The 15425-nt window shown below is 36.2% G+C and overlaps 1 protein-coding gene across 2 annotated transcripts; it reads left to right on the plus strand.

The window, feature by feature from the left end:
• Positions 1-158: 158 nt before the first annotated feature.
• MAIP1 (matrix AAA peptidase interacting protein 1) lies at positions 159-12723 on the plus strand. Of its 2 annotated transcripts, XR_013762310.1 has the most exons (6): positions 159-620; positions 4438-4509; positions 4915-5041; positions 6321-6468; positions 8231-8403; positions 12518-12723. XR_013762310.1 is itself a non-coding variant. In XM_079130311.1 (5 exons), exons 1-5 carry the CDS (start codon positions 171-173, stop codon positions 8307-8309), a joined length of 876 nt encoding a protein of 291 aa, XP_078986437.1. In that variant the 5' UTR covers positions 159-170; the 3' UTR covers positions 8310-8482. The 2 variants fall into 2 exon arrangements, 1 of the variants encoding a protein (XP_078986437.1); XM_079130311.1 differs by lacking the exon at positions 12518-12723 and having other exon boundaries at positions 8231-8482.
• Positions 12724-15425: the final 2702 nt, after the last annotated feature.

A 15425-nucleotide genomic window follows, 5' to 3' on the forward strand; every position in this document is an offset into this window, starting at 1 on the left:
GCCTGTGCATGGCCTGTGTGCTGGAGAGCGGGGATGGGCGGATTCACCAGAGGTGGCAACATCAGGCCAGCTTTGCTCTCCAGTCCCTGGTTCGGAAACTGCTGAGGTGGTTTCCCATCGACTTCCTTTCAACAGGGCACAGGCAAGCCGAGGGGTGAAAGGTCATAAACATGGCGCTGGCCTCCCGTCTGCTACTCTGTCCGCTGTTGTCCCGGTCGTTGCCCGGCGGGGTTATCCGACTCCGGGCACCCGGTGCAGCAGAGGTGAGGCCGCGGTTAGCCGGACTTTGTTGCTTCTGCAGCCGCCACCTGGGCTCCGGAGGGGTGCCGTTTCCTCGCCGCACTTGGAACCTGGAGGCCCTGGTGCTGCCTCCTCGGGGCCGCCGGCGACCCCTGCTCAGTCCCCGCAGACTCCCCGCAGCCCTCGCTGCTTTCCCTGCTTGCCCTCGGCGCGGCTACAGCACGGAGGAGCAGCCCCAGCAGCGCCAGAAAACCAAGATGATCATTCTGGGATTCTCCAACCCCATCAACTGGGTTCGGACTCGAATTTACGCTTTCCTTATTTGGGCCTATTTCGACAAGGAGTTCAGCATCGCAGAGTTCTCTGAGGGGGCGAAGCAGGTTTGTTTCCCTAGTTGACTCTTCTCTCGCGCATTCAGCTGTTACACGCAGAAGTGTTTAGCATTGGGGTCTCCTCACTGAATGTCAAGTTAATCAATCGTTGGTGGTGACACCAAGCCCTTCAGACACCTGGGTGTGTTTGCATGGACGCAGAGTTCCCCCAGTAAGAGACTAAGGTGAAGTCCCCAGTTGTCTTTTTCTCTCTACAGGTTTTGCATCAAACAAATGGATTCAAGGCACATTTCTGCCACTTGAAAGCTATTCGGTCTTTTTTGGGGCATGATTTTCCAAATCTGAAAAATGGGGAATACAGTGACTGGCACATAGTAGGCACTCCAGAAACATTTGTTGAGTAAATTGAGTGGATGAGATTATGGTGGGAAATGAGATAATGTTTTCAAAGTACTATATTGTCATTTCGGGTAGAAAGGCAGAACTTCCTACCAGTTTTTTGACAGGACCCTACTACCACCACCACCATTCCTTAAAGAATAACCTGGAGACGATTAATTTTACCCTTTCAGTTTGCTGAAACTGTCTGGGCTCTGATAAGGGCACAGTCCACAGCACACTGGGAATACTTAGCTTTTAGTGATTGATAGCCCCCTGGCCCTCTTTCTGAGTGACTAATAATACCTTGCCTTACACTTGCCACATAATGATCACTTTTAGTCCTAAGATTATTTGCAGATTTTGTGTGCATGCATTTTTCTAGAATGAAAGACTGTCTAAGCCTTTATTAGATTCTCTTAGTTTGTCACTCCCAGACATTGTGAAACCATTGATAAACTAGTCATAGTTTATTTCCCAGTTAATACCTCCATAAACCTTATAATCATACCATCAGTATGATCATTTTACAGTATTGATATTTTACTCCTAGTTTGTTTGCAATTATTTTTATAATCTCAGCCATTTTTATTTATTTATGTCACTTTTAATAAGTATTTTCAACTTTATGTAATCAGTGTTATTACTAACTCCTGCTTCCTATGTCCCTGAGTCAACTCTTAACTATTATATGTTTATTAAAAAAAAAAAAAAAAAAAAAACCAAAGCTCAAACTTGATTAATATGTCTACTCAACTCATGATACAGTGGTAAGTTTCTGCTCATGTCAGGTCTTAAGGTCAGTTGTCCATGCAAAGGTAGATTGGTGTGATCCTACTATTCTCCACAGTGCCTGCTGATGACATGAGCTTGTCCACCATAACAGATGTGATTGTACCAGCTCATTTATGTGTTGGTGAGGAATGCACATCATCTCCCCACCAAGAGCAAGAATCAGGTCTTTGCCCCTGTTTCTCTGAATACACAAAGATTAGAGTACTTTTCAGATCACACTAATCCTGTGAACTATTTTAGCCTTCCTCCTGAGATTAAACTCTATTTCTACTCCATCATCCAGTCTTTATATATTTTTCTTTTTATCTAAGTCAATTTTTTGTTTAGTTGACAATTAACTATTATGATTTCCAACAAGAATGTCTGGTGTCAGCAAATAGTCTCTTAAATCTTTGTTTAGTGACCAGACAAATCAGTTGTTTTATAAAAGAACATGGCCAAAACCCTTCTCCCTAGTTAACTGTCACAATACAACTTTACCTTCTGTTGTGTGGGTATAATTGTAGGGCTTGGGAATAATCTGATGCAAAATCAGCTATTTTCTCTATCTGAATTGGCTCCACTTTCCCCTTTTCCTTAGGCTACTCTTCCAGAAGTTAGATGTTCTTGGGTTGTGACTATCAATTAGATCATGTTCAGCAAGATTTTTCCTTTTTAATCATACAACATGAAATTGAAAAAACACCTCTTCTTGTCTAATCCTCCTTTACATGTGCTAAAACAGTTCCAGAAAGATGAAAAGATAGCTCAAGGATGCCACCTGTGACATATACAAGCAATGCCACCTGTGGTATACAAGCAATCTTGTTCCTCCAGCTCGCTGGCCCTGAGATGTTTACATATCATCTAGGCTAGGATGGAGGAATTGGTGACCCAGTGTTCTACAATTCTTATGTTAGCTCCACAGACTCTGCTTGCCTTTGTATGTGACATGTCCATATCATTGCTATCAAACCATATACTGTTTTCTTATATTGTGTACATTTTAGCCTTTCTTATGAAAAAGAAGGCTATTTCCTAGAAACCTGTGGAGGTTGAATACACCTAAGTCACCAGGGCAGCCTCCTAATGATTCATTTTTTCTTTTTAGAATAATTTGCTCAGGTGTGATCTTCCTTGGCTATACAAAGAAGACTGTACAAATTAGACTCTAATGGTTGAGTTTCAACGAAATGGTTGTGGTCATTGTTTCTTTTGCCTAAATTATCACCCATCTTCCACATGAAAGCTTACCAGAACATGCAGTATCTCTGAACCCTGAATACCTCAAAGATGTTTGCGAAGAGTCATTGCATTCATCTGGATGTGTGCATTTTCTCAAAATGAAACTCCACTATTGTATTAATTTGCTAGGGCTATGATAGCAGCATACCATGGACTGGGAAGCTTAAACAACAGAATTTCAGTATCAGGGTATCAGAAGTGTTGGTTTCTCCTGAGCCTCTTGCCTTGTCTTACAGCTGACTGTGTTCTTGCTCTGTCCTTGAATGATCTTTCCTCTGCATGTTTGTGCCCCTAGATCTCTGTGCTGTGTCTTCACTTCTTCTTATAAAGAGACGAGACAGATTGAACTAGGGCCAACCCTAACCAGCCTCATTTTAACTTAATCACCTCTCTGAAGGACCTGTCTCCAAATACAGGGGGTTAGGGTTTCAGCAAAAGAATGGTAGGGGCACAGTTCAGTCCATAACAATTAGGCAATGTCCTCTCTCTGATGTTCCTGTGTGTCTCCTTCTGCCAGCGTTTCAGATTTCAATGTAGACATTGCTTCCTTTAGGAAGCCCCTTCTGGTCCTCCCAGGTTAGGTTAGGTGGCTCTTTTATATCCTCTTAAATTGTAATCCTGTTGTTAGCCCTGTCATAATTCTTGAACTTATCAGTTAATAGATCTTGCTCCCCAGATCGACTGAAAGCTTCTGGAAGACAAGGAGAGGGTCTTTTTTTTAAAATATCTTTTTAGTTGTTGATGAACCTTTATTTTATGTATTTATATGTGGTGCTGAGAATTGAACCCAGTTTCTCACACATGCTAGGCAAGCATGCTACCACTGAACTACAACCCCAGCCTAGATGATCATAATTTACAGCTGCATTTCTTATTGCTAGGAATGTGGAGAATTATAACCACTCCTCTCCCCCCTTTAAAATGAGACCTCATTTTTCAAAGTTGGGAGCCATCAACTGTAAATTTGTTCTCTTTCTTCCTACTTTCCTAAACCTACCTTACCTTTCTTAATGAGTTTCTGACTGCAATCCAGATCTCTAGATTTCCAGTACAGTTTGGAGTTTCCTGCTTTCTAACTGCTCTCCATATTATTAAGAGGTGGTTCATATACTAGTCAAATGTTTATTTACTTTATCATTATTTTAAAAGAAAATATACAGGAGTATTTTTATTGAGGCATCTAGTGAGAATACCACATCCTGTTATCTCCCAGGTTCTGAGTCAATTTGCATAATTAGCAGTTGGCTCACTTTCTACTACGTTTGTGGGAAGGCTCTATAAGAAAAGTGAGCCAACTTTAAAGAAACCATGCCTAACATTGATACATTAGTGTTTCACATTATTTACCACATTTACCATAAAATACTCTTTGTTATGATTAGCCATTAAAATATGAACATTATATGATACTTTGTGCAGTATTTTGAAATAATAATTGTCACTCTCCCCCCTCCTACCTTTTTTCAAGGCTTTTGCTCATGTATCCAAGTTGTTGTCACAGTGTAAATTTGATCTATTGGAAGAACTTGTGGCCAAAGAGGTAAAATAAACTTTTCACTTTTCTTTAGAAATATGTATATGACTCGTGCAATAGAATGATACACGTTTTTACTCATGCTTAAAAATAGTGCATGTACCATCAACCAAAGTAGAATCTGCCCTTATGAGTACTTTGGGTCATATAAAAGACAAAATCGTTGCTCCTTCTTAAGGCATAAATAGGTAAATGTGATGCCTTTCAGTTGCTATTATATGTAATGTTCTAGTAGGAATTACCTAGTTGAATATTTAGATGCTTTTCAGCCTTGCCTTTGAGGATCAGTAGATATGATAGTAAATTTAAAAACAGATGTAGAAAAAAATTCATTCCACAATAAAGGTCACATTTTGAAATATTTTCAAAAATTGAATTAGTACACTAACAGATTGTTTTTCCCAAACTTAGGTGCTTCATGTATTAAGAGAAAAGGTTTCTTCACTACCCGATAACCATAAAAATGCTCTTGCTGCTGACATAGATGAAATTGTGTATACATCAACAGGAGACATCTCCATTTACTATGATGAGAAAGGTAATGCTGGAGCATAGTTCATCTTAAATGATCCCTAATTGTTCAGATGAGCTTCAGTAGTGAATAATCACAAAAATAGTGCAGTTTTGCTGTACAAGCAGATATTTATAGAACTTCAAAGGAAATGATATATTCATTCTTTAAGACCTACCTCTAAAAAAGTTGAACTATGCTAATAGTTTTAATGCCTTTCTATGTAGGTATTTTCCCTACTGCTGTGTAATGCACAGAAGAAAATGTCATTATATGCTTTGGAAATGGTCTGTTTAGGACAAGCTACTTCCATGGTACAGATTAGAAATATTTGTTTCAGATTTTCTAACTTGAAGGAAACATTTGAGCATTTTAAATTTACAGCTATACATTATATGGAAGAAGTGGAGTAAAAGAAAAAGTAGATACTATCAGCTCAAGACTAATATGATAGGAAAGTAAGGTTAACTATAGAACTCCCAGATTGAATTTAGGGATAATGGAAATGGTTGAAAGGAACCTTAGTGGTTATCAGTTCTTTTCCTTGTCCATTGTGTACACTTCCCTACAGCATTCCTGAGAATTCATTGACTGATTTCTTCCACACAGATTTGCATATGTACTATCTGCCAGGGACATAAGAAATCTAGCCTCTGCTTTCATATTTCCAAAGCAATATGATAGAGGACTCAATGGCTAGAAATTTTTAATATATGTTAATTAGAAACATTTGTAAAGGTATTTTTGGTGATAAAAATATTTTATTCAACCCTAATATTTCAAATTTCATCCTGGTACTGTGGTTACTGATTTTTGTACAGGTTATTGTCAGAATTGCCTGACAAAGTGGAAATTAGGGTAGAATAGAACCTTTTCTTTTTTGGGGCAGTTGAGCATAACTTAATTACTTAGCACCAAAAAAAAAAAAAAAAAAAGGTGTTTTTTCCTGTTCATTTTTATCTTGACAACAGATAACTGCCATAAATTGTTATAATTTTTAAAAATGCTGTAAATTGAGGATAATCCATGTAGCATGCTTAGTAAAGTATGTATTGATAAATAGTAGTTTGATAAATAGTAGTTTTATTACTGAGATGCAGAGATAAGGACAATTACATCACAAGCCCTAAAAAAATTTTCTAAAAATAAAGTATCAATCTAGGTATCTTAACAGTATACCAGAATGTGCACAAGTTTGATCTATAACAACTATGTAACTACTGTCAATTTATGATTTCATTTCAGATATATGGATGATAGATCATTGTGTGTATTTGTATGTGTGTGTATGTGTTTTTTCTCTAAGGAAGGAAGTTCGTTAATATCCTGATGTGCTTTTGGTATCTAACCAGTGCCAACATCCCCAGTGAAACTTTGAGTGGAGCCAGTGTATTCCAGGTTAAGTTTGGGGATCAGAACGTGGAAACTAAACAGCTTCTTAGTGCAAGCTATGAGTAAGTACAATCATGCTTTGGTGTTTCCTTTCTCTAGGAAATGGAAGGTGGTATGAAGATATGAAAACTAAAGGCAGCTTTAGGAAGTAGGGGATTGGAATTGAACAAGTTATTTATAAAGAAAAAAGGTTGTAAAGATACCAGATATGAATTAGTAGTGAAAATAAATTAGAAACAAGTAATATTGCTGAATTTTATCAGAGAGTGTTTCAGCTATCTATTTCTGTATAACAAACCACTCTCAGAAGTCAGTGACTTCAAACAGCCATTGATTTTGCCTACTATTTCACTACTCAGAAACTGTGCAAGGGCTTAGCTGTGGAGTTTTCTCTGCTTCACCTGACATCATCTGGGGTGGAAGAAGAAGGAGGATTTATTTCCACAATGGCTTCTTTTCTCACGTGTGGCGCCTTGGTACTCCTTGGCTTGTCTACAATGCTTCACTCTCCAATACCTGAATTCATGGCTTGGGCTGATGGTAGTTTCAGGCTAGTCATATCTTTTACCTGATGATTGTATGCTAAGAGAAAGAAAATGGAAACTGCTAGGACAGCAAAGGGATATGCCTAGAATTAAAATAGCATCATTTCTGCCAGTCTGCTAATAAAAGCAGTTATGTGACCTGCCAGTTTCAAGGGTGTGAAGCAAGCCACCACTTTATGGAAACAACAGTTATGAGTGTCACATTGCTGAAGAACACCTGGGAGGAAGATGGAGTTGTAACCATCCTCAGAAAATAAAATGTGTCATAATTGTCATGTGGAACATTCATGGTTTTTTGGTCATTTATGTGCCAGGTCTTGTGGTAGGGGTTTAAATGTAAAACTGAAGGGACATTGCCCTTAAAGAGGTACTTATAATAGGAAGTTAGCAACTTATTTAAAAGAGGTATTATATCTTTGTGCTAATAAAATTTGAAACTGAACAACTGGATCAAGTAAGTGGAACATATTTAAGACTTTTTAAAGAGGATACTATTATTATGTTGCCAAAGTCATACAAATTTACTTTAAAATAACATATTCCAAAAATGACCTAAGAAAGAAAATGTTTTGTTTCACTAAGGTAAAAGAGGATTACATTCTCATTTGTTTTACTTTTCTTAAACATTTCTTTTAGAAATACATTTTTTAAACAAATCTTGTTTTATTCATAATTAATAAAAATATTCTATATATTTAAATATTTGTTTCACGTAAATTACTGATGATCTCTTTTTAAAGACATTTTTATAATTAAAGATCACTATCAATACTAAATCTTGTCTCTTCTGATATTCCTTATTAAGACCCAGGCAGCTCAAAACATTGCTGTTTTAAAGATTGATTTAATGTCTGTAAAGTAAATTCCACTACTGGTAACAGTTATTTGAAGAACAGCTTCTCCTTTTTCACTAGATCATATGTTTAAAATGCTGTTTGCCTCACCAGAATCCAGTATATTTCTGCTTATATTAAGCATGTATTTTTAACTAGTATTTAGTAACAGAATTATATCCAGGTTTCTTTCAGGGGCTAGCAGATGTTGAACATAAATCAGTCCATTAAAAATGTTCACTTAAGTTGAGAATATATTTCAGTTTGAGGTGTATATTTTTGTGATTGAATTGGCAGATTAAACTTCTTTTGTTTTGATTTTTGATTTAACACCATTAAATTAGCTTACTGTTAAAAACTGCCTCTAATACACACTGTGCAATTTATATATTATCCAAGAAATATTTGGACTGATGCAAGGTTCACATTTGTAATGTTTTTCTTAGATTTCAGAGGGAGTTTACACAAGGAGTAAAGCCTGACTGGACCATTGCACGGATTGAACACTCAAAATTACTAGAATAATCTTTCTTGGAAAAATCAGCTTGTGAACTTTTAGCAACTACTATGAAGAACTAAGGAAGAAAAAATTTGAATCATTTGATCTTCACTTAATCAAGTGTGTGGATTACTTTTGTATTATTTTGAAATATTCCTTGTGGTATATTGACATGATACAATAAAGCATTTTCCACTGATTGTTATCACTGTCTTCCAAAGAGGTCAAAGTGAAAAAAATTACAGCACATTTTTACTGTCATATTTAGTATCATTTCTGACTGTACATCTGTATACATACAAACTAATTTTATAGACATAATAAGTTACTGAAAAAATGACTTAGAAATTTCTAAATTAGCAGTCCTTAAATATTTTATTGTGGCCAACATATTTATACCATCAATCCAAAAATATGTAAGTTTCATTTTTAAAAAGCACTGCTAATATTTGGTATTTTTCTGCTCTCTAGCTAGATACGAAGAATGGATAGATTTATAGTAGATTGTCCTTTGTAGAACTGAAGTAGGGAACTTGAAGCATGCCAACACACAAAGATGAAGAAAAGAAAAGAAAAAATAGAACAATGCTTCAGCCACCTGTGGTTGTTCTAACGTGCTTGTATTTGGAGTCCTAGAAGTTGGAGTTGGGAGACAAAAGTGGCTGAAAATTTTCTAATTGATAAAAACTATAAACCCACAGAGTCAAGAAATTCAACAAGCAAGGTAAAACATAAACAAAAAAACCTCATCAAGGTACACCATAGTGAAGTTGTTGAAAGCAAGCAAAACAAAATTGTAAAAGCAGATGGAGAGGGGGAAAAAGACATTTCATACAGCGGAATCAAGATAAAAATGTCTACATATTCCTGCAAGTAAGAGACCTCAGTGTGACAAGTGCTGAAAGAAAAACAAAAAACCCTGCTGTCCCAGAATTCTATGTTTAGCAAAAATATTCTTCACAATTATAGATTAGACTTTTTCAGAGAAACATGAGAGAATTTGTTAGCAATAGACACATTCCATTAGAATTGTTAAGGACCCATGGGCAGAATGGAGTTCAGAAATGGACCCATGCATATGTGGACAATTGGTTTTTGATAAAGATGCCAAAGTAATTCAATAAGGAAAAGATGGTCTTTTCAACAAGTGGAGTAATGATATGTTCACATGGGAAGTGAACCTCAACTCTTGCTTCACTCCATATATAATTTTAGTGCAAAATTAGATTTCAAAATGGGTCATAGACCCAAACAAAGAGCCAAACTAGAAATTCTAGAAAGAAGCAGGAGAAATTCTTTTCTCTCTTGGAATAGGCAAAATTTCTTAGAACATAATATCAACCATGAAAGAAATTTTCAAATTGAAATTTATTGAAGTTAAAGCGACTCTTTGAAAGACTCTAGTTAAAAATCAAAAAGCAATTCACTGATTGGGAGAAGCTTTTTAATTCATACATCTGAAAAAGGACTTATCCAGAATATATGAATAATGTTTAGAGCTCGATGAAAAGTCAAGTAACACAATAAATGGGCAAAAGATTTGAATAAATTCACCACCACTACAGAACTTGGGATTGAACCCAGGGGTGCTTCATCACTGAGCTACATCTCAGCCCTTTCTATTTAATTTTGGGACAGGGTCCTGCCAAGTTGCCTAGGCTGGCCTCGTACTTGCAGTCCTGCCTCAGACTCCTGAGTAGCTACAGGCATGTTCCACCATGCCTGGCTTTGTATTCTTTTTATAAAAGATACTCAAGTAGACACAGATGCTAAATACCCTTAGGCATTAGGAAAGCAAAACACAAGAAACTGCTTTAAATCCATCAAGAAAGCATAAATTGCTTGCATTAATCTTTTTCCTGTTTCCTATAAGAAAATCACATACTGGGTGAATTATCAAGAAAAGAGGTTTGTTTTGATTTGGTTCTAGAGGCCCAAGATGGAGGAGCTGCGTTCAATCATAGTTTTCTTATAGGACCTTACGAAGCTAAGTATAGGGAACACCCAAGTGTATGTCTTTTTTTTTTTTTGTACTAGGAATCAAACCCAGGGGTGCTAGGTCTCTGAGCCACATCCACAGCCACCACCACTCCCTACTTTTAATTTTTTTTTTTTTTTTTAATTTTGAGATTTTGAGACAGGGTCTCGCTAAGTTGCTGAGACTGGCTTTAAACTCGCAATCTTCCCACCTCAGCCTACCAAGCCACTGGAATTACAGATGTGTGCAACTGCACCCACCCTGTCCTCTCCTGATAAAAACCACCTGAATTCAGTCATTGGAATTACACCCTATGACCTTATGCAAGACCCATATCAAAACTTAGTACATTAAGTCCATCCTCTTAATACCTAACAATGGGGTTTAGATTTCAACACGTGAGGCATAGGCACATTTAAGCCACATACAAATCACAACTGCCAATACCAAGTAGTGGTGATGACATGGAGCCCCTGGAATTCTCACATGTTGCTGGTAGGAATGCAAAGTGGTGCAGCCACTTTGGAAGATAATTTGGCAGTTTCTTATAAAGTTAAATATACACTTACCATAGGATCCAGCAATTCTATTCTCAGATATTTACCCAAGAGAAATAAAAACATAACATACACATGAAGACTTGTATATGAATGTTCATAGCAGCTTTTTTCTTAATGATTCCAAACTGGAAAGACCCCAAATGTTCAGTAGATGAAAAGATATACAAGTGAGTGCAGAAAGCCAGACATAAAAGAATACATATTATACTTATTGCATAATTTTATTCCTGTGAAATTTTAGAAAAGGTAAAACTAGTCTGTACTAACAAATAATTGCCTGAGGTTGAGGCATGGTGAAAAGAATGGGTGTGAGATGGATCCGTTTAATTGCTAAGGTGTACAGGGAGGCATTGGGGGATGAAAATTGTATCTATCTTGATTGTAGTGATGGTTACATGGCTCTGTACAGTTGTGACTCATCAAACGACCAAAAATGGGAGCATTTTGTTATGTTAATTATTCTATGTGTTTTATGCAAATTATTCCTAAATAAAATGTTTACCAAGAAAAGTAAGTTGTAAGAAAATAAGCTATTTTATTTTTATAAGTTATAAAAAGCTAATCTGGATTCCATCTAAGACCTAATCTTCATATAATTTCAACTACTCTTATATGAAAGACATCTTAAATGAAGTAGATAATAGATAAGGTACAGATTTTTAAAAAATGCAACTGATTATTACTTGGCATCGATTTGAAAATGCACTTCTAACTCAGATTTTTAAATGGATGAGAAATTTGTGATTTAGAATCAATGTGCATTTTTATTTGTAAATTATACCTCAGTTGTGGGGGGTGGATGTCTAATGTCCGGATAGATTATGGTCTTTATATGTGGTTTCTCAGTAAAAGAAACCAGTCTTTGGGATCAATTCTAGTTTTGTACAAAAAAAAATGGAATATCTTGGGCAAGAAAGCAAGGAAATAATCAAAGATAATAAGAATAATGTTGAAAGGACACAAGGGCCAACTTGAAAGGGCTTCCATTGGGCAAGAAGAGCCAATGTGAGAATCAATGAGAATAGTGGCTCTATGGGCTGGAATACATCATGTGTTTTGAAAAGTCATTAGTTCTTAATGAAACTCCAAACAAAAACGTTTTGGGATACCTTTGGAAATTGTTAGGGCAGTAGCTCATTCCATTATTATAAAAATTGATAAGGATTAAAAATCAAGCATTTATAATGTTTTGCTTATACAAAATTATTTGTTATTTCCTGCTGAACAACAAACATAAAACTTAGTAGATTTCAATCATTTATTTTACTCATGAATTGGGAATTTGGGCAGAGTTTGACTTGGCAAATTCTTTGCTTCATATTACATTGACTAGGGTCATTTGTGGTTCAGTTTGATCAGTTTGGAGATTTTGTGAAGCTTTGCTAGGGTCTACTTAGAGTAACTTTTACTCTGTAGAGAATTCAGTCCCATTTTAAAGAGTAGCATGTTAATAACTGTAACTGATACTATATCAAATGAATAAAATTCGTGCATGTAGTGATTTTTAAGAGAAATAAAGATTCAGGGCTCTGTTTTATAGAAGAGTGTTCATAGAAGGTGGTAAAGAAATAATCAACATTTTGCAAACTATAATGTAACACTGATCCATACAAGATCATCTTGTATATTAATTTCTTGTTCACGTAACAAGCTACCACAAAGTGGCTTTTCATGACATTGATGTATTATTTTTCAGTTCTGGAGATCAGAAGTCCAAAATGGGTCAAATAGGACAAGACTCTCTGCTGGCTAGAGGTAACTCAGATGAATTCCCAAAACTATAGGATTTCTGGGAACTCTTTGGCTCACAACACTTGATCACATTTTGTTTGACTTCATGGAGTCTCATCATATACCTCAGTTCTAATTATTTCGTGTGTGTTTCTAAAATATAAGATCATTATACCATAAATTAATAAGAAGCTGTTATTAATATATTCCATAATATCATCTAATTTTAAACTGTATTTAAAGTTCCACTGATTATCTTTAAAATGACTTAAATATCAATATCCATTTTAGGTTACATATTGCATTTGGTATTTATGTCTTTTCTATCCTTTTCAAAAATTTAGAATGTCTCCCATCCTTTTTTATGGCATTGCAATTTTGAGGAGTCTAGAGTGGTAGACATACAGCAAGTCCCATCTCCTGAATATGTTTAATTATTTTATTATGGCATTTCTGTAAGCTGAAAGTTAGAGTTAAAGCTTGTTTATATCCAGATTAAAATTTTTGATTAGACTATATGTTATATATAATGTTATATATAACATTAGTTGGTACATAAGTTCTCATTTTTCCATGATTTAAGATGATGATAATGAGAACCCCTTAGTTATAAAAGTCATTTTTCCCTTTACAATTAGTAAGTAATCTGTGAGGTGATGCTTTGATACTACTTTGGTTTGGATATGAGGTATTCCCCAAAGGCTCTTATTAATGCAAGAATATTCAGAGATAGAATAATTAGATGTTAGATCTGTCCATCCTAGTTTGAATGGAATGACTGGGTGGTAACTATGCAGGTGGTCATGCATGACTAGACGTGGGTTCCTGGGAATATGCCCTGGAAGGGTGCATCCTCCTGGTGGCCCTTCTCCCCACCTCTATCTCTGCTTTCTGGCTGCTGTAAGGGGAGCAGCTTCCTTCCACCATCCCCTTCTGCCAAGAAGTGCTGCCTCACCTTGGGTCCAGATCAATGGAGTCTGCCATCTATGGACTGAAACTTCTTATATAATGAGCCAAAAGTAAAACCTTTTCCTCCTCTAAGTTCTTACTGGGTATTTTGATCACAGTGACACAAAAACTGACTAAAACAGATAATGTGTAAGTACTCTGCTTACAAACAATCTTTTGCAAATTATAGTAAGGTGAGTAAGACCCACACCCCATCCGCAAATGTCCATATCCTAATCCCTGAAACTGTGCATATGTAGTCTTGAATGACATAACAGGACTTTGCAGGTATGATTCAATTAAGAATCGTATCATGGGGTGGTTATCCTGGGTTATTTGGGTGGGCCCAAAGTGAACACAAGTGTCCTCATGAGGAGACCGGAAGGTCAGAGTTAGAAGGACACATCATGATGAAAGCAGAGATTGGAATGACGTAGTGCTATGAGATTGAAAGAGTGAGGACAGTATGTAGAAGCTGGAAAAGATGAGAAGTAGATTTTCCCTAGAGTCACTTAAAGAAATGAAGCCATGTTCATCCATTTTGGACTTCTGGTCTCCAGAACTTCAAAATAATAAATCTGTGTGTGGTTAGCCACTAAGTTTGCTACATCAGCAAAAAGAAATTGATGTACAAGGTGATACTTGTTGAATCAATGTTACCATCTACATTGCAGAGTGATGATTCTTAATTCTATACCAGATTCTATAAAATATTTTTCTTAATTATCACTACAAACTCATGAGTTTTTATTCATTTGATGTAATATCAGTTACAGTTAATTGTGTTGGTGCTTAGATACTCTCCAGTTTTGACAGTGGGAGCCCCTGTAACCCGTCCTCACAGCAGGTTGAAGACTCATGTGACCTGATATTAGTCTTTAAGTGCTGTCTTTTCTTGTATAAGAACACATGCTGGGATATTCTTGTCCATCTCCTGTCTCAAAACTGGAATCATCCATTTCTCCAATGAGTTCTGGTTTCTTGAATGTGATGAGTGTGGTGAAGTTTCAAAACCAAGATTTGTGCATCTTGAGAAATATTCATATTCTAATTCTGTGAGGGAATATTCACACTTATGTCTATTTGAGATTGGGATCATTTATCTAAAAGAATTCTGGGAATGTGAAATGTGATCTGTTTGTCTTTATTTCTGAAATAAATAATCCCTCACTCATCACTATCTTCTTTTTTGTTTGCTTATTGCATTTATCACCAGGTGACATTGTAGTATTTATTTGTTCCATTGTATGTCTTTTAAATTAAGACAGGAACTTCTTCTATCTTGTTCTTGCTCTATTTCCAGTGCCTAGAACAATATTGGGTACATAATGGAGCTCAGTAAATCCTAGTTGAATGAATAAATAAATAAATGAACATGCCTTACTTTTGCTGAACTTCCTAGTTCACATGAAAGGATCATTTCATCATTGCTTTTGATTTGATACCCTAGCAAGCTGTTTGTCATTTTTATTATGTACATTCCCCCTCTCAAGGAGTATATGATATTGGATATGTGACCTTGCTTTCATAATCCTATATAAATGTCATTTATTCTAAATACCACATGGTGGAGCTAATTGTGTATGGAATCTAAATGTCAGTATTGGCAGGAAGTTTGAAAAGGTCTGAAGCCACTGAGGAATGGGAACTTTGCTTTGCTTACTGACAAATTTTTGTAGTAGATATGTAATGAGAAATTGTTTCACAAAAAAAGGTCTTAAAAATACAATTTGTCAATGTTACAAGGATGACATGCACGCAGCAAAGCGAAGGAGACTCTCTTTGGTTGCTGGAACCATAGATTACACCATTCGGTGCCTCTGTGATTCCTCCCACCTTCAGAAGGCTTCTTTTGGATCATATGATTATCAGTCAGGATGATATAGTATGATACAGTAACAAACAACCTCTAAATCTCAATGTAT

The sequence above is a fragment of the Sciurus vulgaris genome (assembly GCF_902686455.1).
Source record: "Sciurus vulgaris genome assembly, chromosome: 3".
NCBI lineage: Eukaryota > Metazoa > Chordata > Mammalia > Rodentia > Sciuridae > Sciurus > Sciurus vulgaris.

What these genes read in the sequence shown, in the direction of transcription:
- MAIP1 (XM_079130311.1), top strand. Translation starts at nt 171, where the DNA reads ATGGCGCTGGCCTCCCGTCTGCTACTCTGTCCGCTGTTGTCCCGGTCG. An exon ending in TCTCTGAGGGGGCGAAGCAG is followed by an intron (nt 621 to 4,437) that starts GTTTGTTTCCCT and finishes CCTTTTTTCAAG; the next exon opens with GCTTTTGCTCATGTATCCAA. An exon ending in CATTTACTATGATGAGAAAG is followed by an intron (nt 5,042 to 6,320) that starts GTAATGCTGGAG and finishes TTTTTCTCTAAG; the next exon opens with GAAGGAAGTTCGTTAATATC.